General features: G+C 33.2%; 1 protein-coding gene across 1 annotated transcript in view; it reads left to right on the top strand.

The window, feature by feature from the left end:
* Positions 1-24,028, top strand: part of LOC101968493 (uncharacterized) — a 67,499-nt gene that overhangs the window by 33,784 nt on the left and 9,687 nt on the right. Inside the window, 1 exon segment of the mRNA XM_078023539.1 lies at positions 4,294-4,420. Within this exon segment, the coding sequence (XP_077879665.1) occupies positions 4,294-4,420 (127 nt within the window).

Here is a 24,028-nt window from a genome sequence, read left to right on the forward strand (position 1 = left end):
GTCTGCTAATATCTTTTCTCCATGGTCAACTTTATTTTTTTGGAGTATATATTTGTATCAATTGCCTGAAACTGTTGCAAGTGTTTTCTAGTCTTTTGGTGATACTTTCCATTGAATTTATAATTTGGTTTATTGGTTTCTATATTTTCAGGATTTCTGCTTGATTTTTTTTTTTTCAGAATTTCTTTCTATGGAAGCGTTCTTTTACTTCTTGGTTTTTTTTTTTTTTTTTCTTTCTTTCTGATTTTACTCGTTACATTGTGTTTTACCTCACAGATCAGGTCACCTATGTACATTTTAAACTCATTCTCTGACATTACTTCCCCTGAGGTTTCAATGGCTTCTGTTATTGAATTACCTTGGTATATTTCTGGCGATTTGTTTCCTTGCTTTTCCATGTTGTTTGTGTGTCTACTCATATAACATGGCTCTGAAGCAGTAGAGTTTCTCCTCTGTAGACTTATAATATCCCTGAATGTTTCTAGTTACTCACCTTTTAGGAGAAGACAAATAACACAACAATCAATGCAAAGAATATTCAGAATTAAACAAATAGTTTCTCCTGTGATAGCTGAAGTGTTGTGACAATAAACAGAAATTGTATGCTCAGTAATTTTCTACACTAAAAACAAGAAGTTTGCAAAAGGGTTTAGAATTTGGTGGATAGGGAGAGAACCAAAGAGATGAATGAAGGATGTGATGATTACAAGGGAGAAGGAGAAAATATAGAAGAAAAAATTCAATGGATGATTGAAAGAGAACAATAAGTATTGGCTGTTAGCAAAAGAAAAGATATTAAGAGAATCAAGGAAAATTGATAAGTGGGATAAATATATATATATATACACTAAAAATTTTAAAAATTAGGGCTGGGGATGTGGCTCAAGCGGTAGCGCGCTCACCTGGCATGTGTGCAGCCCGGGTTCGATCCTCAGCACCACATACAAACGACGATGTTGTGTCCGCCGAAAAAACTAAAAAACAAATATTAATCTCCCTCCCTCCCTCCCTCCCTCCCTCCCTCCCTCCCTCTCTCAAAAAAATTTAAAAATTAGAAATAAAAAGTAATAAAATAAAAATATAAAACAAAACTAATATATACTAACCAAACATGCAAGTCTTTAAAAAAAAACTGATCAATTAAAAATAACTCACATAAAAAATGCTAGATACCTTGGGCTGGGGCTGTAGCTCAGCAGCAGAATGCTTTCCTTGCATATGTGGGGCACTGGGTTCGATCTTCAGCACCACATAAAAATAAACAAAATAAAGGCATGCTGTTCATCTACAAATACAAAAAAAAAGTTAAAGAAATCATAGATATCTTACAAAAGTTATATATATATATAATATATATATAATTTTAAAAGTGGAAGGTTGGATGAGAATAGAGAAGACAATAGAATGAATGAAATATAACTTCCCTGTTCATATATGAATATATAATCAGTTAAATTCCATATCATGTACAACCACTGGAATGGTATTCTAATTAGAATAAGTTATAATCCTTGTGCATATAAAGTCAGAATATAATCATGTATAACTAAAAAGAAAAAAATGATTAAAAAATAGTCTATTTTAGTTCTTTAAAACATATGTTCAAACAGATCTCCTATATTCTTTCTTCTATTTTCACACTTTCATCTAAATTATGTCATGAATTTATGACCTGCAATATTGAAAACAATTTTTTGACAAGTAAATATCCCAAACTCTTGGTATCCTTGATTTCCACTGGGGATGTTTTGGGGTCACAAGATATTGCTGAAGAAGAGAACCATACTTTGTATACTGTAAGGATTCTGGTTCTGGAAGTGTACAATGTAGTGTTCCTCTGAGCAAATTCTCAGGGGGTTGCAGGAACACTGTTTTCCACACTTGGAATATTCTGCAGTTTCTCTCTGGAACTATTAAGATAATTAATACAAATGCAGTGCCTAGCTGCTGCTATGGTAATGTTCTTCATGAGGAAGCTCTGTGCCAGAGTCTTATCAGCCTTGAACTTAATCTCAGACCCTCAGCTACTGGGTATAAAGGAACTCTTGATAGACAACCACATATTTTACTGCTCCTAAACCTATCCACATAATGGTAACTTTATACAGTGGACTTTCTTGAGAGCTTCTCAAAGCTCCTAACATTGCACATTGCAACCTAGCAACATTATGCAGCTTATTCCTCAGTTACATACTAAGTCTGTAACTTGCCTAGTAATACAATGAACAATATGTACTAATGATGCCAATGACCTAAAGTAACCTATTGATATAAATAAAGCTAGCTGGCTCATGTGAACACCTCTTGCTTTGACTCTGCACCTTTCTACTGTCTCCTTTTCCTTTCCTTGCATTTTATATTCTATTTGGATGCCACCATTCATAAGTACAAACTGTAAATAAAATCGACATCCATTGCTCCTGGTAACTTAGTAAGTCCTAAAAGAGCAGAAAAATTAGAAGATCTCATTCTCTATAATGCTAAAGAACATATATTGGAACACTCTATTAGAGGTTACTGAGTATGGATATGGGAGACATACAATTATAAAATTACATAAAACTAGTGTATTTTTTTCAATTTGTGTAATTGGGTTCCTCATATCACAGAAGTGATGATATGTCCTTCTATGTTAATTGGCATTTTATATTAGTCTGCTCTATTATAGCTGATTTAACATTTTCTGATTTAGATGTTCTCTGCCAGACTTTTCCCTATAACAGTGGTTGGTTTGTCTTGATAAATAAGAATCTTGGCAGATCTCCCTAAATTATCTTTAAAAAACCATATTTGATACAGAAACTGTGTTTTTTCTTCATATTTTTGTTTTCCCTTGCTTTGAAGAATGGAGGCTGTCACTTTTGTTTACCATAGGTGTTGGCTTTACCATAGGTGTTGGTTCTGAAGCAGACCACAGTCCTACAGGATTTTATTTTACTCTATCTTCTGTTCACACATGTACACCTCATAAGCTCCTTGCATGTTCGGTAAGAGAAACAACATTCATATTTTTCTAAGTGTACAAAATTATAAACTATAACTCATAACAACTCATGAATAAGAGGGAGAAATCAAAGAATATACAAGATTCATAAATTGTAGTGCCTACTTTATATTGTCATTTATTATCCTTAAATGTGTCTATCTAAATAGCGTCTTTAAAAGAAAAAAAGTCACAACCTGAAAATGATTACAAATTTTCAAAAAATATATCTATTATTTTTACATGAAAATTTGTCATTTTACTATATAGTATATTGATATTTAATGTATGTGAACATAAAATAAAAATAATTTCAGTTTAACTGTAATGCTCAGTAAATTCTTTTAAAATTCACTGTTTCCTATGAATTAATGTTCCTTTTCTTCTGAATTACAGATCAGAAAACCTTGGGTGGGCTGGGGATGTGGCTCAAGTGGTAATGCGCTCGCCTGGAATGCGCGGGGCGCTGGGTTCAATCCTCAGCACCTCTTAAAAATAAAATAATGATGTGTATCCACCGAAAAATGAAAAATAAATATTAAAAAATTCTCTCTTCTGTGTCTCTCTCTTTAAAAAAAAAAAAAGAAAACCTTGGGTATTATTTAAGGTTTACAATTTACTGAAAATGTTTCATAAAATATGAAGAAATACAGAAACCATTATTGTTGTCACATCATTTAGGGTTTTACAGAATAAAATGTGAAAATCTCTTTGAATGATATGTATACATTTGAATGATCTAAGTGGGTGTTTCTTGGTGTTTGCTATTTTAATGATTTACATAAATCCAATTAAATATTTGAACTCAAGTATCAATGAATGTTTCCTTAGTGATCTCCCTTATTGTAATTCAAAAGTTTCTCTTGTCTCAGTGTTATTGTAATTATTATTGAACTTGATACTTATTCATAAATCCAAGCCCCATGACTGAACCATTGAATCAAAGTCTGCACTTTAGTAAATTTTTGATTCATCATTCTACAATTAAAAATTGAGAATTGCCCTTGGTCACCATAATTTCTTCTTCTGAGGATCATACAATTTAAAACATAAAAAGCAATTAAATGTATACTCTTTTGTTGATGCTTTAATTTTATATTATATTTCATCAAAGAAAATTATCTGCTCTCTTTCCACTGAGTTAGCTAATGGACTATGACAGTGTTTAAAAATATGTTATTGAATAATTAAAATCACTTTCCTGCATGCAATCCATTTCTATTAAATCTCATTTCAACTTCAGTCAAATTAAAACCTGTGTGACTGATCATTTGCTCAATGTGTAATTTATTTGCCTGTTTCCATTTCAGATTTGGTTAACATTTAGTGATGTGGCCATTTATTTCTCTGAGGAGGAATGGAAGTGTCTTGAGCCTGCTCAGCATAATTTATACAGAGAGGTGATGTTAGAGAACTACAGAAACCTGGTCTTCCTGGGTAAGCCTATCTTCATACTTTCCAATTAATTATCAATATTTAATTTCCTTCCTTCACAGAATATATCTTGGGAGTTTCTGGTCTGCATGAATAGATTCAGTTTGTTGCTTTCAAAAAAGAAAATGATTGGGCATGTTTTGATACAGAAAATAAAATGTTAATTATATTTCCCAGAGTCTTTATTCTTTTTCCTTTCTTGGTGTGATATATATTCTCCATATTAGATAAGTGGTATATTCTCCATATTAGATAAGTGGTAATTCAGTGATGTAAAATATTGTGGCCCTTACATAGTCAAAGACAAGGTTGAGAATCCCAACATCAAGGAGGAAGTTAAATGTTTATTGAGAATTTATCCAGCAGAAAACATAAAATATTCAGAATTTTAAGTTTGTTTCTCTTGTTATCATGGAATGTCTCCCCTTGTTTATCATGCTTTCAAATTCTTTAAAGCCTCTCCCTTTTCCTTTGAGTACTTTCAAATTAACAACAAAAACATTCTCCATTGCTTATTATAGTCATCATGGTCTAACAGGTTTTTCCACTATTTGTTGGTTTCTAAGGAATCTATCTACATTTCTAGAGATCTCTAAGTCAAAACTTTGAAATTTATTAATATTCATAAAGTAGTTTCTTTGATATTATTTATGTTTATTGATCAAAGCTCTTAGTGAATACTTCTAATGCTATTCCTGTTATATTTTCTGCCATATAATGAATGTGAACATTCACAGTGCTGCTGTTTTGGGGTCAATAATCATAGGTGTCATTATATAAAATGTTTTTTAAAATAATATATCCGTGGATATTTGCAATTGTATGGGATAAAATTTCTTTCTTTTTAAAAATTATTTATGTCATTTTATAGAGTAGGATTCATGTTGTAGAGTAGGTTTCCTCACATCGATTTAATGGCAACTTCCTTGACTTTACAAGTTAGGATGATATAAGTTGAAATTAATATATGCATGATATTTGTTTCTGTTGTCAAAAATTACCTGTGCTTTTACTTGCTTGTATAAATATTACAACTGTTTATAACTTATATATTTCATCTAGATTGGTTTTTTGTCCTGCCAATGTACATATCCATGGAAATTGTTTATATGTAAATGTAATAGATTGAATACAGGGATGGTTTAATAATGAACTGTGTTTGCATTTATATTGGAAGAATGGTTCTCACAGTGTTGTTGAAAGTAGCCTTGAATTTGTAATCATCCTGCCTCAGAATTGCTAAAACCTAGAATACATGCAAGTATCATCTATACATTCATGAATTTCTACTTATTTATAGAATGAAGACCATAGCTCTTTAAATGTAGCTTTTAAAAAATTTGCAATTCTGTTTCTTTTATGTTTTCTTTGAAATTTTAATGTGATCGATTGATCAAAACCATAAAATATCTAGGTTTGGTGGAACACACCTGTAATCCCAGTGGCTTGGAAGACTGAGGCAGAAGGATCGCAAGTTCAAAGCCAGCCTCAGAGAGGTGCTAAGCAACTCAGTGAGACACTGTCTCTAAAGAAAATAAAAAATAAGGTTGGGGTTATAGCTCAGTGGTCATTTGCCCCTGAGTTCTCCTCTTCCCCCCCACCAAAAAAATAAATAAAATAAAATGCCATCTTCAGGATTTCAAGTGTACCTTCCAGTAATCTTATTTCAAATCATTATGTAATATATCTAAAGAAAGTTTGCACCTGAAAAGGCAAAAAAAAAAAAATCTACTACCATGGAAACATGGGCTTATATTTGTCTCCTCCATAATAATTATCATCCTCAATTCTATTATGATCATTTTTTTTAGTTTTGATATCTTTTAATCAGAATGCTGTCCTATGTATCTTTTTGTTTGTGCCTGATTTAACATAATGTACTTTAGATTTATCCTTATTATATATTTTGCAAAATTTCTTCCTTCTTGACATGGAAGAAATTTTCTAGTTTCAATGTTCCAAATTGCCTTATCCAATCATTTCAAAGGATATTGGTTTGGAATCTACATGATGGACTTGTAGAATAATATTGTAACAAATATTGGTGTGCAAATATTTCTTATTTTGCAATATACGTGAGGGATTATTATCATATACACATATACACTTTTTTTTTTGTAGAGGAAGTAAAGTTTTTTTTAGGATCTTACAGTATCAGAGATCTCAGTCCATAGACATCCAGCTCCATTCCTTGGGGCTCATAGTGAGGCAGAATATCATTTGGAGTGAAATAGCTCTTATGATGATGAGAGAACAAAAAGATTCCACTCTCCAGATAAAAAATATACACCTCAAATTCACACCCTCTAGGGATCCATCTCCTTCAGACACACCCTACAGCCTTCAATTAATCCCGTGAGGGATTAATGCATTGATTGGGTTAAGACTCTTAAAACCCAATCATTTCTTTTCTAAACATTTTCTAAACATCTTTTAAACATTCTATTATGAACTTCTGGTGGACACTGACTATCAAAACCATAGCAGTTCCCACAAGGATGTAGGCTTGTACATGAAGAATCATTTTGCCGTATTTATAAGTGATTTCTTTCACAGAATATTTTGCATTCTTTTTCTGTCAAGGAAGAAATTATTTTGAGGTATTCTATTTTTTACATATAATCTTTTTTTAACTTGTTTTAGTTACACATGATAATAGAATTCATTTATGCACTTTGATACATTTTACATAAATGAGTTATAATTTCTTATTTTTCTGATTGTACATGTTGTAGGAGCACATTGCTTATGCAGTCATATTGGAACATGACATAATAATGTCTGTTTCATTCTACTATTCTTACTATCCCTATATCCCCTCTCCTTCCCACCACTCCCCTCTACCTAATCTAAAGTAACTCTATTCTTCCCTAACACACCCTTTCCCTTTATTGTGAATTAGCATCTGCATATCAGAGAAAATGTTTGGACTTTGTCTTTGTTGTATTGGCTTATTTCATTTAGCATAATATTCTCCAACTCCATCCATTTACTAGCAAATGCCATAATTTTATTCTTCTTTAAAGCTAAGTAATATTCCACCAAATATCACATTTTCTTTATCCATTCATCTATTAAAGGACACCTAAGTTGATTCCATAGCTTAGTTAATGTAAATTGAGCTACTGTAAACATTGACATGGCCACGTCACTGTAGTATGCTGATTTTAAAGTTGTTGTTTTTTTTTTTTATTGTGTGTGTGTGTGTGTAGAAACCTAGGAGTGGGATAGCTGGGTCAAATACTGGTTCCACTCCAAGTTTTCTGAGGAATATCCATATTGCTTTTCATAACAGTTGCACCAGTTTGCAATCCCACCAGCAATGTATGAATGTACATTTTCCCCCACATCCTCTTCAACATTTATTGTTGTCTGTATTCTTGATGATTGTCATTCTGACTGGAGTGGGTTGAAATATTAGTTTTCATTTGCATTTCTCTAATTGCTAGCGATGCTGAATTTTTTTCATATATTTGTTGATTGATTATACTTCTTCTGTGAAATGTTGGTTAAGTTTTTTAGTCCATTTATTAATTGGGCTGTTTTATCTATCTATCTATCATCTATCTATCTATCTATCTATCTATTTATGTGTTCATTTTTTTTTTTTTGAAATCTTTACAAATCCTAGAGATTAATTACCTGAGGTGCATGTGTAAATATTTTCTTCCAATCTGTATGCTCTGTCTTCACATCATTGTTTCTTTGGCTGAGAAAGATTTTTGTTCAGTACAATACCATTTATTGATGTTTGATATTACTTCTTTATGCTTTAGGAGTCTTGTTTACAATGTCAGATCCTAGGCCAACATGGTGAAGATTTGGGCCTTCATTGTCTTCTAGTAGGCTATGGGTCTCTTTCTTGTACTGCCTAAGTCTTTGATGCATGTTAAGTTGAGTTTTGTGTAGTGTAAGAGAGATATTTTTAATTTTATATCATTACATGTGGCTTTCCATTTTTCCCAGCACAATATGTTAAAAAGGCTATCTTTTCTCCAGTGAAACTTTTTGGCACCTTTGTCTAGTATGAGATAATTGTATTTCTGTGGCTTTATTCCTATGTCTTCTATTCTGTGTCTTTGGTCTATGTGTCTGTTTTGGTGTCAAAACCATGCTGTTTTTGTTACTATCACTCTGTACTATATATTCTGGTATTTGATGCCTCCTGCTTCACTTTTCTTGCTAAGGATAGCTTTGGCTATTCTGGGTCTCTTATTTTTTCAAATTAATTTCATGATTGCTTTTTCTATATCTAGGAAGAATGTCATTGGGATTTTAATAGGAGTTGCATTAAATCTGTGTAATGCTTTGGGTAATAAGGCTATTTTTGCAATATTAATTCTGTCTATCCAGGAGCATGGGAGATCTTTCCATCATGTATGTCCCACTTCACTTTCTTTCTTTAGTATTCTTTAGTCTTCATTGTAAAGCTCTTTTACCTCGTTTGTTAGATTGACTCCCAAGTACTTTTTATTTTTAAGGCTATTGTGAACGGGTTAGTTTTTCTAATTTAACTTTCAGTGGATTCATCACTGATATATACAAACACATTTGATTCACAGGTGTTAATTTGTTGTTTTGTTTTTTGTTTTTTTTGGAGGGTGACGGTCGGGTACCTTGGATTAAACTCAAGGGCACTCAACCACTGAGCCACATCCCCAGCCCTATTTTGTGTTTTCTTTAGAGACAGGGTCTCACTGAGTTGCCTCTTTTACGAGGCTGACTTTGAACTAGTGATCTCCTGGATCAGCCTCCTCAAGCCACTGGGATTACAGGCTTGCACCACCATGCCCTATGTACAGGTGTTAATTTTATATCCTGCTACTTTGATGAATTCACTTATTAGTTCTAGTAGTTTTATGGTGGAATTTATTGGATCTTCTAAATATAGAATTGTGTCATCAGTAAATAGTGATAGTTGGAGATCTTCTTTACCTGTATGTATCCCTTTAATTTCTGTCTTCTGTCTAATTGCTCTGGCTAGAGTTTCAAGGACGATGTTGAGTAAAAGTGGTGAAAGAAGGCATTCTTGTCTTTTTCCAGTTTTTAGAGGGAAAGCTTTCAATTTTTCTCTGTTTAAAATTGCACTGCCCTTGGTTTAGCACATAAAGTTTTTATGATGTTGAGATAGTGTTCCTAGTATCCCTAGTTTTTCTTGTGTTTTGACCATGCAGAGGTGCTGTATTTTTTCACATGCTTTTTTTTTTTTTTTTGCATCTCTTGAGATCATTATATGATTCTTGTTTTTCAGTTTATTGATATGATGAATTATTTTTATTGATTTTCATATGTTGAACAAACCCTGCATTCCTGGGATGAACTCCACTTGATCCAGGTGCACTATCTTTTATATATGTTTTTGTATGCAACTTGCCAGTTTATTGAGTATTTTTGCATTCATATTCATCAGAGTTATTGGCTTAAAGTTTTCTTTCCATGATGCAACTTTGACTGGTTTTGATATTAGGGTGATATTAGCCTCATAGAATGAGTTTAGAAAGTTTACCTCCTTTTCTATTTCATGGAATACTTTGTGGAGTATAGGTGTTAATTCTTTTTTTGAAGATCACATAAAACTCAGCTGAGAATTCATCTGGTCCTGTACTTTTCTTGCTTGGTAGATATTTGATGACATTTTCTATTTCATTACTTGAAGTTGATCTGTTTATATAGTTTATGACCTCCTCACGCAGTTTGAGTAGGTCATATGTCTCTAGAAATTTGTTGATGTCTTTAAGATTTTCTGTTTTATTGAAGTATACATTTTCAAAATACTCATGTATTTCAGACATGTTCATTTTGATATTTCCTTTTTTATCACATATTTTAGTAATTTAAGTTTTCTCTTCATTAGAATATCTAAGGGTTTATCCAATTTTTCTTTTTAAAAGAAACAACCTTTTGTTCTGTCAGTTTTTCATTTGTTTTATTTTTTTTTCAATTTCATTGATTTCAGCTCTGATTTTAATTATTTCCTGTCTTCTACTGCTTATGGCATTGAGTGCCTTTTCTTTTTCTAGGTCTGTGAGATATAATATTATATCACTTATTTGTTACCTTTTCATATAATGATTGAGATCAGTGCAATAAACTTTCCTCTTAGTTCTGCCTTCATATTGTCCCAGAGTTTTTGATATGTTGAATCAATGTTCTCATTTACATCTAAGAATTTTCTTATTTCATCCTTGATTTCTTCTACTATCCATTCATCATTCAATAGTGTATTACTGAGGAGTGTATTGTTTTCTCTCCATTTTATCTTTATTTATTTATTTAATTATTTTATATATTATTATTTTTACTAAGATATATATTATTATCTTTTACTAAAGAGTTACTTTGTGGCATAAGATATGGTGTATTTTATGGGCTGGGGTTGTGGCTCAGTGGTAGAGCGCCTGCCTAGCACATGTGAGGCCCTGGGTTTGATCCTCAGCATCACATAAAAATAAATAAATAAGATATGGTGTATTTTAAAGAAAGAACTCTGTGCTGCTGAGAAGAAAGTATATTCAGGTTATGATGGATGAAACATTCTATGTGTATCCATTAAGTGTATGTTAATAATTTTATTTTTCAGTTCTATAGCTTCTTGACTTTGTTTTATTTGGAGGATCTATTGAGTGATGAGATGTGATGTGTTAAAGTCACCCAGTATTATGGTGTTATACTCTATTTGATTTTTAAAATTGAGAAGGATTGGTTTGTAGCTAGATACTCCATTGTTTGGGGAATAAATGTTTTTAATTGTTGTCTTGCTGATATATGATTCCTTTAAATAGTATGAAATGTCCTACTTTGTACCTTCTTATTAACTTTGGCTTGAAGACATTTGAAATACAGATGGAAACCCCTGTTTGTTTACGTAATTTATATGAGTGATATGTGTTTCCCCATCCTTTCACCTTCAGTCTGTGAATGTCTTTGCCTGTTAGATGAGTGTCTTAGAGACAGTGTTTCATTGGGTCTTATTTAATCCAATTTCCCACTCTATGCCTTTTGATGCATGAATGTAGGCAATTAACATTCAAGGTTATTATTGGGATATGATTTGTATTTCCTGGCATTTTGATTTATTTCTGGTTTTTAATTTGTCTTAATTTTCCTTTTGTTGGGCTATTGCTTTATTTTTTAATTTTTTTAATATTTATTTTTTAGTTGTACATAATACCTTTATTTTGTTAATTTATTTTTATGTGGTGCTGAGGATCTAACCCAGGGTCTCGCATGTACTAGACGAGCACTCTACCACTGAGCCACAACCCCAGCCCTGGGCTATTGCTTTAATGTAGCTCTTCCCTTTGATAGATTTCACTTTTTTGTCACTTTATCCTCATGGAATATTTTGTTGAGAATGTTTTATATTGCAGGCTTTCTAGTTATAAATTATTTTAATTTTTGTTTATCATTGAAGGTTTTTATTTTATCTTGAAATCTGATACTTATTTTTGCTGGATATAAAATTCTTCATTGTAATCCATTTTCTTACAGAGCTCAAAATATATTATTCCATGACCTCCTAGTTTTGACAGTCTGTGGTAAGAAGTCAAACTAATTTACCCCAATACATAATTTTTTAAATAATTTTTTATTTTTTATTTGTTTTAATTAGTTACACATGACAATAGAATGAATTTATGCACTTTGATATAGATGGAATATAATTTCTTATTTTTCTGAGTGACATGTTACAGTATCATTTTGGTCATGTAGTCACATGTATACATACAGTAATAATTTCTGTTTCATTCTGTCTTTTTTTTTTGCTTTTTGTCTCTCATGGCTTTAAGATTTTATCCTTGTTCTGTATCTTAGTTATTCTCATTATAAAATGTCATGATGTGATTCTGCTTCAATTTTTTACATTTGGAGCCCTATAAGCCTCTTGTATTTGATTTTCCATTTCATCTTTTATGTTTGGGAAATTTTCTGATATCATGTCATTGAAAAGATTATGCATCCCTTTATTTTGTATCTGTGCTGCTTTATCTATCTCAATTATTCTTATGTTTGGTCTTTTAGTGTTGTTCCAATCATTTCAAGGAATGTTTGGTTGGCATCTACATGATGGATCTATTGAATAATATTGTAACAAACATTGGTGTATAAATATTTGTGAGGGCTTATTACCATATGCAAAATTTTATATTCTTTTCTGAATAAGCTATTATTATTATTATTAACCATAAGTTTTAATAAGCTTTTAAGTTATGAAACAGCATTAATTTCACTTTGTTTGAATTTTGAATATTTCAAAAATATTCATACAATTTAGAGATTCAATGCAATTTTTAGAAAAATGTTATTTGTTTCTGCAAGAAATAACATTGGGAGTTTGATAGATATTACCTGAAGTCTCCATAAAACTTTGAGTAATACAAACATTTTAATTTTATCTTTTGATTCTTGAACATAATCATGTTCAAGAGTATTCAGTTAATTGACGCATGTTTATTGATTTTTGAGCATCATTTCTACTTAGGATTTCTAATTTCATTCTCTGATGTTCAGAACATAATTTTAATGTTTTCATATTTGTTTACCTTTGTTTTAATCCCTAAAAGTTGGTCTATTCAGCATAATAATGCATTTGCTATTGAGAACATTGAGTACTTAAGTCTAATTTGTTTCAAATCGTTTTCAAAGTCTTCGTTTTATACTTATCATTTTGTTTGACTTTATTTTAGAGTAAGTGGGGGTATTTGTTTTCTGGTATTATAGTGTTGCTTTCTATTTTCTTATTCAATTTTCTCAACCTTAGTTTTTCTATTCGAGGGGTATGATGTGGTGCGGATGATCAAATCCAGTGCCTCACAAGTGCAAGGGAAGCACTCTACTGCCAAGCCACAACCCCACCCTCTGAAAGTTTCTTTTTATCATTTTATAATATTCTCCTTTGACTCTTTTCGAAGTATTTCTTAATTTAAAACAATATCTCATAACTTTTTGTTGTAATGTGTGTTTTGTATAGTATAATTTTGCCAGCCTATCTTTTTGGTTTTACTTCATGTAACATTCTTGTATCTTTTTGTTTTCAGCCTGCTGTGGCCTTAGATTTAGAGTCCCTTGCAGATTACATATTTCATTTTGTTAGATGCCATTGTGGTAACCAAGTGTTTTGCTTTGATTGCTGTTTTGTAATAATGCATTTAAAGTCAAATATTCATTTTTAATCCAATAAATTTTTAAAAGTGAAGAATATAGTCGCCCTCCTTTGTAAGTTGTTTTTATTTCTTATAATTGTTTTTGTAATTTTTTAATGCTGTAATTTCTTATTCATTTGTTTTTATAGTGACCTGCTTTGATTCCTCTCCCACTTGCTTTTATAATATTCTGTGAGTGTTTACTTTATCATTTACATTGAGATTTTATAAAGACCACTGTAACTTTGCACTATTTTAACCTGGTAAATATTAATTTGAAATTTTATTATAAAATTTAGCATTTTTATATATTCTTTTAAATTATTCTATTGATTTATAACTTTTATAGCTAATTTCCATTAACTATTTTATTTGTTTTAATTAGTTATACATGACAGTAGAATGCATTTATGCACTTTGATATATTATACATAGATGGGATATAATTTCTCATTTTTCTGAGTGTATATGTTGCAGAATCATATTAGTCTTGCAGGCACATATATAAATATGGTAATAAAGTCGGTTTCATCTTACTCTCTTTCCTATCCCCACAACTCCCCTTGCCTCCCATCACTTTCCCTCTACTTAATCTAATGTAATGCTTTTTTTTCCCCCTAGTGCCCCTTGCTTAACTGTGTATTAGTATCTGCATATCAGAGAAAACATTCAGCCTTTGGTTTTATGGGATTGGCTTATTTTGCTGAGCATGATATTGTCAAACTCCAAAGGTTTACTGGAGAATGCCATAATTTTTCCTATTACTTTAAGTAATAGACCATTGTTCATATGTAACACATTTTCTTAATCCATTCATCTATTGAGGGACACGTAGATTGGTTCCATAGTATAGCTATTCTGAATGGAGCTGCTATATACATTGATGTGGCTGCATCACTATAGTATGCTGATTTTAAGTCCCTTAGGACTTAAAGCAAGGTGTGGGGTAGCTGGGTCAAATGGTAGTTCCATTCCCAATTTTCTGATGAATCTCCATACTGCTTTCTATAGTGGTTGCACCAATTTGTAATCCCACCAGCAATGTAAGAGTGTACATTTTTCATCACATCCTTGCCACCATTTATTGTTGCCTATATTCTTGATGATTGCCATTTTGACAGAAGTGAGATAAAATCTTAGAGTAATTTTGATTTGCATTTCTCTATTTGCTAGAGATGTTGAACACCTTTTCATATATTTGCTGATCAGTTTTGTTTCTTCTTCTGTGAAATGTCTGTTCAGTTCCTTAGCCCATTTGTTGATTTCATTATTTGTGGGGGTTTTAGTATTAGAACATGGATACAACATATCAAAATCTCTGGGACACTATGAAGGCCGTACTAAGAGGAAGGTTTATTGCATTGAGTGCATTCAGTAAAAGAATAAAAAGTCAACAAATAAATGTCATAACACTACATCTCAAAGCCCTAGAAAAAGAAGAACAAATCAACACCAAAAGCAGTAGAAGACAGAAAATAATAATCAGAACTTAAATTAATGAACTTGAAACAAAAGAAACAATTGAGAAATTGACAAAAAAAAAAGTTGGTTCTTTGAAAAAATAAATAAAAGATAAACCCCTGGCCATGCTACGAGCAAAAGAGAGAAAACTCAAATTACTAAAATACAAGTTGGAAAAAGAAATATCATAATGGAGACATCTGAAATACAGAATATAATTAGAAACTATTTTGAAAATTTATACTCAAATAAAATAGAAAATATCAAAAACATCGACAAATTTCAACCCAAACTGAATGATTTAAAAAGATCGATTTCAAATAATGAAATCCTACCAACCAAGAAAAGCTCAGGACGAGATGGATTCTCAGCCTAGTTCCACAAGACTTTCAAATAAGAATTAACACCAACACTCCTTAAAGTTTTTCATGAAATAGAAAAAGAGGGAATACTCCCAAACTTAAGCCTAATATCACCCTGACAGAAAAATAAGATAAAGATACATCAAAGGAAAAAAAAACAAAACTTCAGACCAATATCCTTGCTGAACATAGATGCAAAAATTTTCAATTAAATTCTGGTAAATTTTATATAAAAGCATGTTAAGAAGGTAATGTACTATGATCAAGTGGGATTCACCTCCAGCATGCAGGGTTGGTTCAAAACATGCAAATCAATAAACGTTATACATCATATTAATAGACTTAAAAACAAGAATCATGATCATCTCAATTGATGCAAAAAAATGGATTTGACAAAATACAGCACACCTTCATGTTCAAAACACTAGGAAAACTAGGGATACTAGGAATATAACTCAACGTTGTAAAAGCTATATATGCTAAACCCAAGGCCAGCATCATTCAAAATGGAGAAAAAAAGAAAGCATTTCCACTAAAAATTGGAATAAGACAAGGATGTCCTCTTTGACCACTGTTATTCAACATCATGCTTGAAACTCTAGCCAGAGCAATTAGACAAAAGAGAGAAATGAAAGGGATAAAATTAGGTAAAGAAGAACTTGAAGTATCACTATTTGCTGATGTCATAATTCTATATATAGAAGAGCCAAAAAATTCTACTGGAAATCTTTTAGCAGCAAAGTAGCAGGATGTAAAATTAACAGCCATAAATCAAATGCATTCCTAAACATCATTGATGAATCCATTCAAACAGAAATTAGGAAAACAACTCCCTTCACAATAGCCTAATAAAATAAAATAAAATAAATCTACCAAATGAGGTGAAAGACCTCTACAATTCTACAATGAAAACTATGGATCACTAAAGAAAGAAATTGAAGAAAACCTTAGGAGATGGAAAGATCTCTATGCTCCTGGATAAGCAAAATTAATATTGTCAAAATGGCCATACTACCAAAAGTGTTATGCAGATTTAATGCAATTCTGATTAAAATCCCAATGACATTCTTCATAGAAATAGTAAAAGCAATCATGAAATTCATTTGGAAAAATAGTAGACTAACAATAATTAAAGCAATCATAAGCAAGAAAATTGAAGCAGGAAGCATCACAATACCAGATCTCAAACTATACTACAGAGCAGTAGTAATAAAAATGGCATGATATTGGCACAAAATAGACTTGTAGATCAATGGTATGGATTTGAGGACACAGAGACAAACCCACATAAATATGGTTATGACATACTATACAAAAGTGCAAAAAATATTCACTGGAGAAAAGATAGCCTATATAGCTAATTGTTTGGCAAAACTGGAAATACATATGTGGCAAAATGGAATTAAACCTCTATGTCTCACCCTGCACAAAACAACTCAAAGTGGATCAAAGACTTAGACACCAGAATAGAGACCTTGTGCCTAATAGAAGAAATAGGCCCAAATCTTTAGCACATTGGCCTAAGATCTGACTTCCTTAACGAGACTCCTAAAGCTTAAGAAGTAAAATCAAGAATTAATAAATGGGATGAATTCAAATTAAAAAGCTTTTTGTCTGCAAAGGAAACAATAAAGTAAGGACAGACCCTACAGATTGGAAGAAAATCATTACCACATGCACCTCAGATAAAGCATTATGCTTTTTTTTCAAAATCTATTAGAAATTAATTATTTCATGATCTATTATAATAATTTAGAATTTATTTTGTGACTTTTCCAAGAAAACTTTAAAATTTTATGTTATATTACTTGCCAATTTATTTTTCAGTCTGAAGAAGTTTATTTAGTATTTTTAAAAGACAGTTATAGAAGTAAAAAACATTGGGGCATATATATCTGATTTTTATTTTTATTTTTCAAAGTTAGTATTTCTGCATATAATATTCTTGGTTTGTTGCTGAGAGCCACAGCCGAGTTGGAATGGCCCCTGGCATTTTGCCAACAGTATTGGTTGAGAGGTAAGCCATTAAGATGATGCTGGATTGATTCAGTTGTATATTAGACCTTTACTGTCCGCCTCGGCCTGCTACTTTGGAGTTTTCGTGGGGATTCCCGGAGAGTTCCCATTGGTTGGGGAAGTGCGGGAGGAAGGATATCCGCAAGAGGGATTTTCCGGTTGTTGGTTCCTGGAGGAGCCGTGTGGCATTCGTGAGAATTCCTGGGGAGCGTGTGTGGAGTGTGCTGGTGGAGTTCAGAAATAGTTTGTTCCTGCTTAAATGGCTCATGATTTGTGCCCAGCCAGACTGTGGCATTTGGCGGCCCATACAGGGAATGCCTGAAGCTAGGAGGTAAATGAAATTTTTCGCCCCTACGGGAAGGTGAGAGAATGGGTGACCATTTCAAAAAACAATGTGTTCTTGTTTTGATTTGTTTTTGTTTCAAGCTGCCTATCCCTAGAACGTTCTCAGGCAAACTGGGAAAAATGGTATGCTCAAAGTTTGAAGTTGTTCGCCCTGAGGAAGAGATAGAAATAGACCACAAATGCACATTTCAAGAAAATAGGAAAATTGATACAAGGATTTTTTGTTCCGTTTTTGTTTCATTCTGTTTCAGTTTTGTTTTGTGTTATCTTGTTGGGTTGCTTTATCTTTATAGTAGATTAGAAATTAGTAAAAAAACAAACTGAAAGAGTGTTAAGTAAATTGTTAGAGGTTCAGACAATGGAGAAAGACATTTTAGATCAATCAAAAGAGAAGGTCTCTCGAGCGAGTCAGACAGAGGAAGAAAATTTAAAGGAAAAGGGGCTATTAGGGAAAAAGCTACAACAGGAGGCTGCTCCTAACACCGTTCTATCACCAGAGGGCATAATGCAAACAACAGCTCCACCTATGGAGACAACATAGGCTGAATGGCCCTCAACCCCTATAGTGGATAGATGGGATCCTGAGACAGGACCTTAAAGATTAGCATGCCCTGTACTTGAGCAGGTAGGAGGGCAGGTAATTCATTGTGCTTTAGATTTCCAAACAGTGAAGCACTTAAAGGAGGCTGTAACAATCTATGGTCCTCAAGCACCCTTCACTGTAAGCATGGTCAAATCCATTACCCACATGGACATGATGCCAGCAGATTGGGCTAGCATGTGTAAATCTGTGTTAAATGGAGGACAATATTTGTTATGGACGTTGCCAATGAGGAATTTTACATGGAGATGGCTAGGCGAAATGTAGTACCTGTTACCCTCAAAGAAATTTAGATATGTGTTAGGTAAAGGACCTTATGAGGGTCAACGGCAACAAATTGAACATGATCCTGCTATATATTAACAAATTGCTGCAGATGCAGTTAGGGCATGGAAGACTTTACAAGGACATGGAGATTTAAAAGGTCAGTTATCTCAGGTAATACAGGGAGCTAGTGAACCTTATGCTGAATTTGTAGATAGGCTTATTCAAATAGCTACCAGAGTTTTGGGGATACAGAACAAGCAATGCCATTAATAAAACAGCTGGCTTATAAACAAGCAAGTCATTGGTGCAGAGAGGTCATTAGACCATGGGAACATGGAGATTTAAACACATAAATTATGTAGAGACATTAATGAACAAGGGCAAGTCTTGACAGCTGCAGTACAGTAGGCTTTAGATGCCAGGCCAAAAACATGCTACAATTGTGAACAAATAGGACATTTTAAAAGGAATTGCCCCATAGGAGTAGGGTTTAACAAAGCTAGGTGTCAAAGAGTAGAATACTGGGTATTTTCCCACAATACCATAGAGGGAGACATTGGGCTAATGAATGCCATTCTCAAACCACCATAGAGGGTAATCCATTATCAAAACGGACAAGGACCAGGTGTTTACCCATGATATCATGGAGAAAGGCATCGGGCTCCATTGCTGAAAAACGGACAAGGGGCCCAATGCTCTGGGGCCCATGACCACAAATATACGGGGCACTGGAGGAACCCAGAAACACCATGGAGGAATCCAGCAACACCATCAGGGTAGTGCCCAGGACACATTATCCATGAGATCTCTCATCAGAAGAACCACAGGGAGCGCAGGGTTGGACATCTGCACCTCCGCCAGAGCAGTACTAACACCAGAGATGGGAGTTCAAATCATTCCCACAGGAGTAAAAGGACCTCTTCCCCACGGAACAGTAGGCTTATTGTTAGGACGCAGTTCTTATACTCTAAAAGGACTTATGATAAGTCCTGGGGTAATTGATCCTGATTTTGAAGGTGAAATAAATTACAGCTAGTTCTCCAAAGGGTATATCAGTAATTTCACCAGGAGATAGAATAGCACAGTTATTAATAATACCCAGCCTACGTGATACATTTTCCAGTCATATTATAGAAAGAGGTTCCAGGGGATTAGGCTCCACAGGTGTAGATTGGGTTATGCTGTCTTTAAATTATTCTCGCCCTATGCTAAAACTAAATATTCAATGACATGAATTTAACGAGCTACTGGACACAGGTGCAAACCTTAGCATCATATCTCATCAAGAATGGCCAAAACATTGGCCATTACAACAAGGCACTCAAACGCTTAGAGGCCTAGGAGTGGTGACTAATCCCCATAGAAGTGCGATGGTATTAGATTGGAAGGATCCTGAAAGGATGTGAAGCAACTATACAGCCATATGTATTGGGTCATCTTCCTATAAATTTATGGGGACGAGATGTCCTAGATCAATTAGGTTTGACATTAACAAATAACATCAATTCAAATGCACCCACTATTAGGGCTAGACAAGGTTTTAGGAAAGGAAAATGATTAGAAAAACAAGAACAAGGTATAGCAGCACCAATACAAATAGACCAAGGAAGGGACAGACATAGGTTGGATTTTCAGAAGGGGCCACTGAGACAATAAAAATTACTTGGAAATCAGAAAGACCAGTATGGGTTCCTCAATGGCCTCTGACTAAAGAAAAGATACAAGTAGCCCATGACCTGGTCAAACAACAATTAGTGGAGGGACATATCCAACCTTCCATATCTCCCTATAATACTCCCTCTTTTGTCATTAAAAAGAAATCTGGTAAATGGAGATTATTGCAAGATTTAAGAGCCATTAATAATGAGATGGTTATTATGGGACCTGCTCAATCGGGAATTACACAATTTTCTGCTTTACCAAAAACCTGGTATGTTTTAGCTATAGATGTTAAAGATTTTTTTTTTTTAATTTCAATTCATCCTGAGGATAGTCCACGTTTTGCATTTACTATCCCTGCACTGAATGATGAAGGTCCCGATCAGTGATATGAATGGAAATTACTTCCTCAAGGGATGGCTAACAGCCTAACTATGTGTCAAGTTTTTGTTAACAAAGCAGTCCAGCCACTTAGAAATCAAAATCCTGAACTACAAATATTTGATTATATGGTTGATGTACTATTAGCACACAAGGATAAAAACGCATTGCTAGGGGCTGGGGATGTGGCTCAAGCGGTAGCGCGCTCGCCTGGCATGCGTGTGGCCCGGGTTCAATCCTCAGCACCATATACCAACAAAGATGTTGTGTCTGTTGAGAAGTAAAAAATAAATATTTAAAAATTCTCTCTCACTCTCTCTAAAAAAAAAAAAAAAAAAAAAACAAACAAAAAATACATTGCTAGAATGTTATGCAATACTTACGAACTTATTAAAAAATTATAATCTAGAGAGCAATAGATAAAGTACAATTAAATTTTCCAATTAATTATTTAGGAGTTTTATTATCCTCAACCATGGTCCATCCACCAAAAATTCAAGTAAGAGTAGATCAACTCAAATGACTTAACGACTTCCAAAAGTTATTAGGAGACATAAATTGGATAAGGCCTTATCTAGGCATACCAACAGGAGAGTTGGGACCTTTATTTGATATCCTAAAAGGTCCATCAGATCCAAATTCACCCCGCATGTTAACACCTGATGCAAGAAAGGCATTAAAAATTATTGAAACATATATGGAAAATATGCATTGGGTAGAATTGATACAACTTTGCCTTTATTATTTATTGTAATACCAACAAAAAATATTCCTACAGGAGTATTTTGGCAAGAAGGTCCATTATTGTGGATACATTATCTGATTCTCCTAACACTATTCTTACTAGGTATCCTGAGGCTATAGGACACTTAGTACTCAAAGGAATAAAAGCAGCAAAGGGAGTGTTTGGAATTTCTCCCAATAAAATTATTACTCCATATACTATGGATCAAATTGATGAGTTAGCTAATGAGTTAAATCCTTGGGCAATAATCATGTGCAAATCTAATGTTTCATTTGATAACCACTTACCATCTAATCCTTTGTTGTCTTTTTGGTCTTCGCATCCTGTAGGTTTTCCAAAAATGACAAGAAAAACACTTGACATGAATGCTCCAAATATATTCACTGATGGGTCAAATAATGGTACAGCAGCAGTAGTTACTCCTGATCAAACTTTTACAGTTTTAGAACCCAAACAATCAGCTCAAAAGGTAGAGCTTAATGCAGTATTACAAGCTTTTGTGATGTTTAAAGATTCTGTATTTAATTTATTTTCTGATAGTCAGTATGTAGTTAATGCTATAGTATCCCTTGAAGATGCTAGTAGGATTTCCCCTTCCTCTACTGTTTTCACTTTGTTTTCCACTATACAAAGTCTAATCTGGGACAGAAAAGATCCATTCTTTATAAGACATATCATTGCACATACAGGATTGCCTGGAGCGTTTAGTTTGGGCAATGGTTTAGCAGATAAAACTACATATGACATACATATTTTCTCTACACTAGAAGAAGCTACAAATTTTCATAAAAGGTTCCATGTCAATGCTAATACTTTACAAAAGCATTTTAAAATAACTAAGGAGCAAGCTAGACAAATAATAAAACAATGTCAAAATTGTGTGACTTTTTTACCACAAGTTAATCTTGCAGTCAATTCTAGAGGATTGATACCTAACCATATTTGGCAGATGGACGTCACACACTTGCCAGAATTTGGAAATATATATTTCCAAATATTTTAATATATTTGCATGTTACTGTTGATACTTCTTCTGGATTTTTGATGGGCTCCCTTCATGCTGGAGAAAAAACTAAAGATATTATAGCTCATTGCTTACAAAATTTTGCTACTGTGGGCATTCCAAAACAGTTAAAAACAGATAATGGTCCTACTTATACTTCTGCCTCTTTTAAACCATTTTGCTGATCATTTTGCATTACTCATATAACAGGAGTCCCATACAATCCACAGGGACATGGCATAGTTGAAAGAGCTCATCAAACTATTAAAATGTACTTATTAAAGCAAAAAGAGGGAATTTGAAAGCGGTATATATATCCCCCAAAGATAAACTTAAAATTACCCTTTTTACTCTAAACTTTTTAAATTTGGATTCATCAGGGCTTAGTGCTTCAGAAAGGCATATGTATCCAAAAAAAAAAAAATGTGCATAAGCCTATGCAAAGTACCTATAAGGTACTTTGGATGGATATTCTAACAGGACAATGGAAAGGTCCTGACCCAGTGATTGTCTGGAGTAGGGGTTCTGTTTGTGTGTTTCCACAGGGAAACCAGCAGCTGATTTGGATTCCAGAGAGACTAACCAAAGCAATATCTACAGACCAAAAAGAAGATGATTTGACTCAAATCCATAATAGCTGATATCCAGAGCTTCAGCTTGGCTATTCTTACATCTGCAACAGTGATTCTCCCACACCTGGAGGCTAATGAATAATAAACATCATTAAGGCCTATTTCAAATGTAAAAAACTTTGGGACTTTCTTGTAGGAATACCTTCAGACCCATATGCAAGTTACAGAAAAAAGGATGGGGTATCAAAAGGAGAGTCAAACCTAGGTCATAACCAGGATACTTTTTTTCAATATCGATTTTATTATTGCCCTTTCCCACATCATAAAGTTCTATATTATTTTTTGAGCTCATACAGACCTATGTGAATGTTTTTCAGATCAGTTCTATTTTTTGACTGTGGAGTTTTTAAACATTACAATGGAGATTTCACCTGTGTAAAGCTACAAGGTCTTTACTATTGTCTTAAGTGTTGTATGTTATGTGTGCACACTTGTGTTTTGTGTTTTAGGTCTATATGTATGTCTATATATCATTTGAGGGGCGCTCATGGAAAAAATGGATCCTTATTTTTTATTCACGTGATTTAAATGGTTTAATTTAAATTGGGTAAACAGCTGTTGAGAATTGTTTTAATAGGTGAACAAATAAGAAGATTAAAAAGATCTGTTTGTTTACTTTCACCTCCCTTTCATTATATTTAATAATTCTGTTCAGGATAATGTAAACTGCTCAGAAAATTGTTTTCTTAGTACCTATTGAAATGTGACATAATTTTTTTTTTAGCCATCATTGCCAGAATTTCTATCTTCATCCTAGTCAGTGAAGATAAAACCAATCGTTCGATAGCTATCACAGTAAACAGTATAAACTGATACATCAATGAATAATAACTCAACAAGTAATGCTCAATCAAGAAGTTGATTTACTTTGGGAGGAAATGGACGTATTGATGGATTCCTCTGCTTTGAACTGCTTGCAGATCTTGCCTGCACTATGTATTACTTGTATGCACTGTGAACTATCTGTTGGTGCAGCGAATTGTGGTAGTGCTGGGG

Source organism: Ictidomys tridecemlineatus, chromosome 10 (genome assembly GCF_052094955.1).
Source record: "Ictidomys tridecemlineatus isolate mIctTri1 chromosome 10, mIctTri1.hap1, whole genome shotgun sequence".
NCBI classification, from domain to species: Eukaryota; Metazoa; Chordata; class Mammalia; order Rodentia; family Sciuridae; genus Ictidomys; species Ictidomys tridecemlineatus.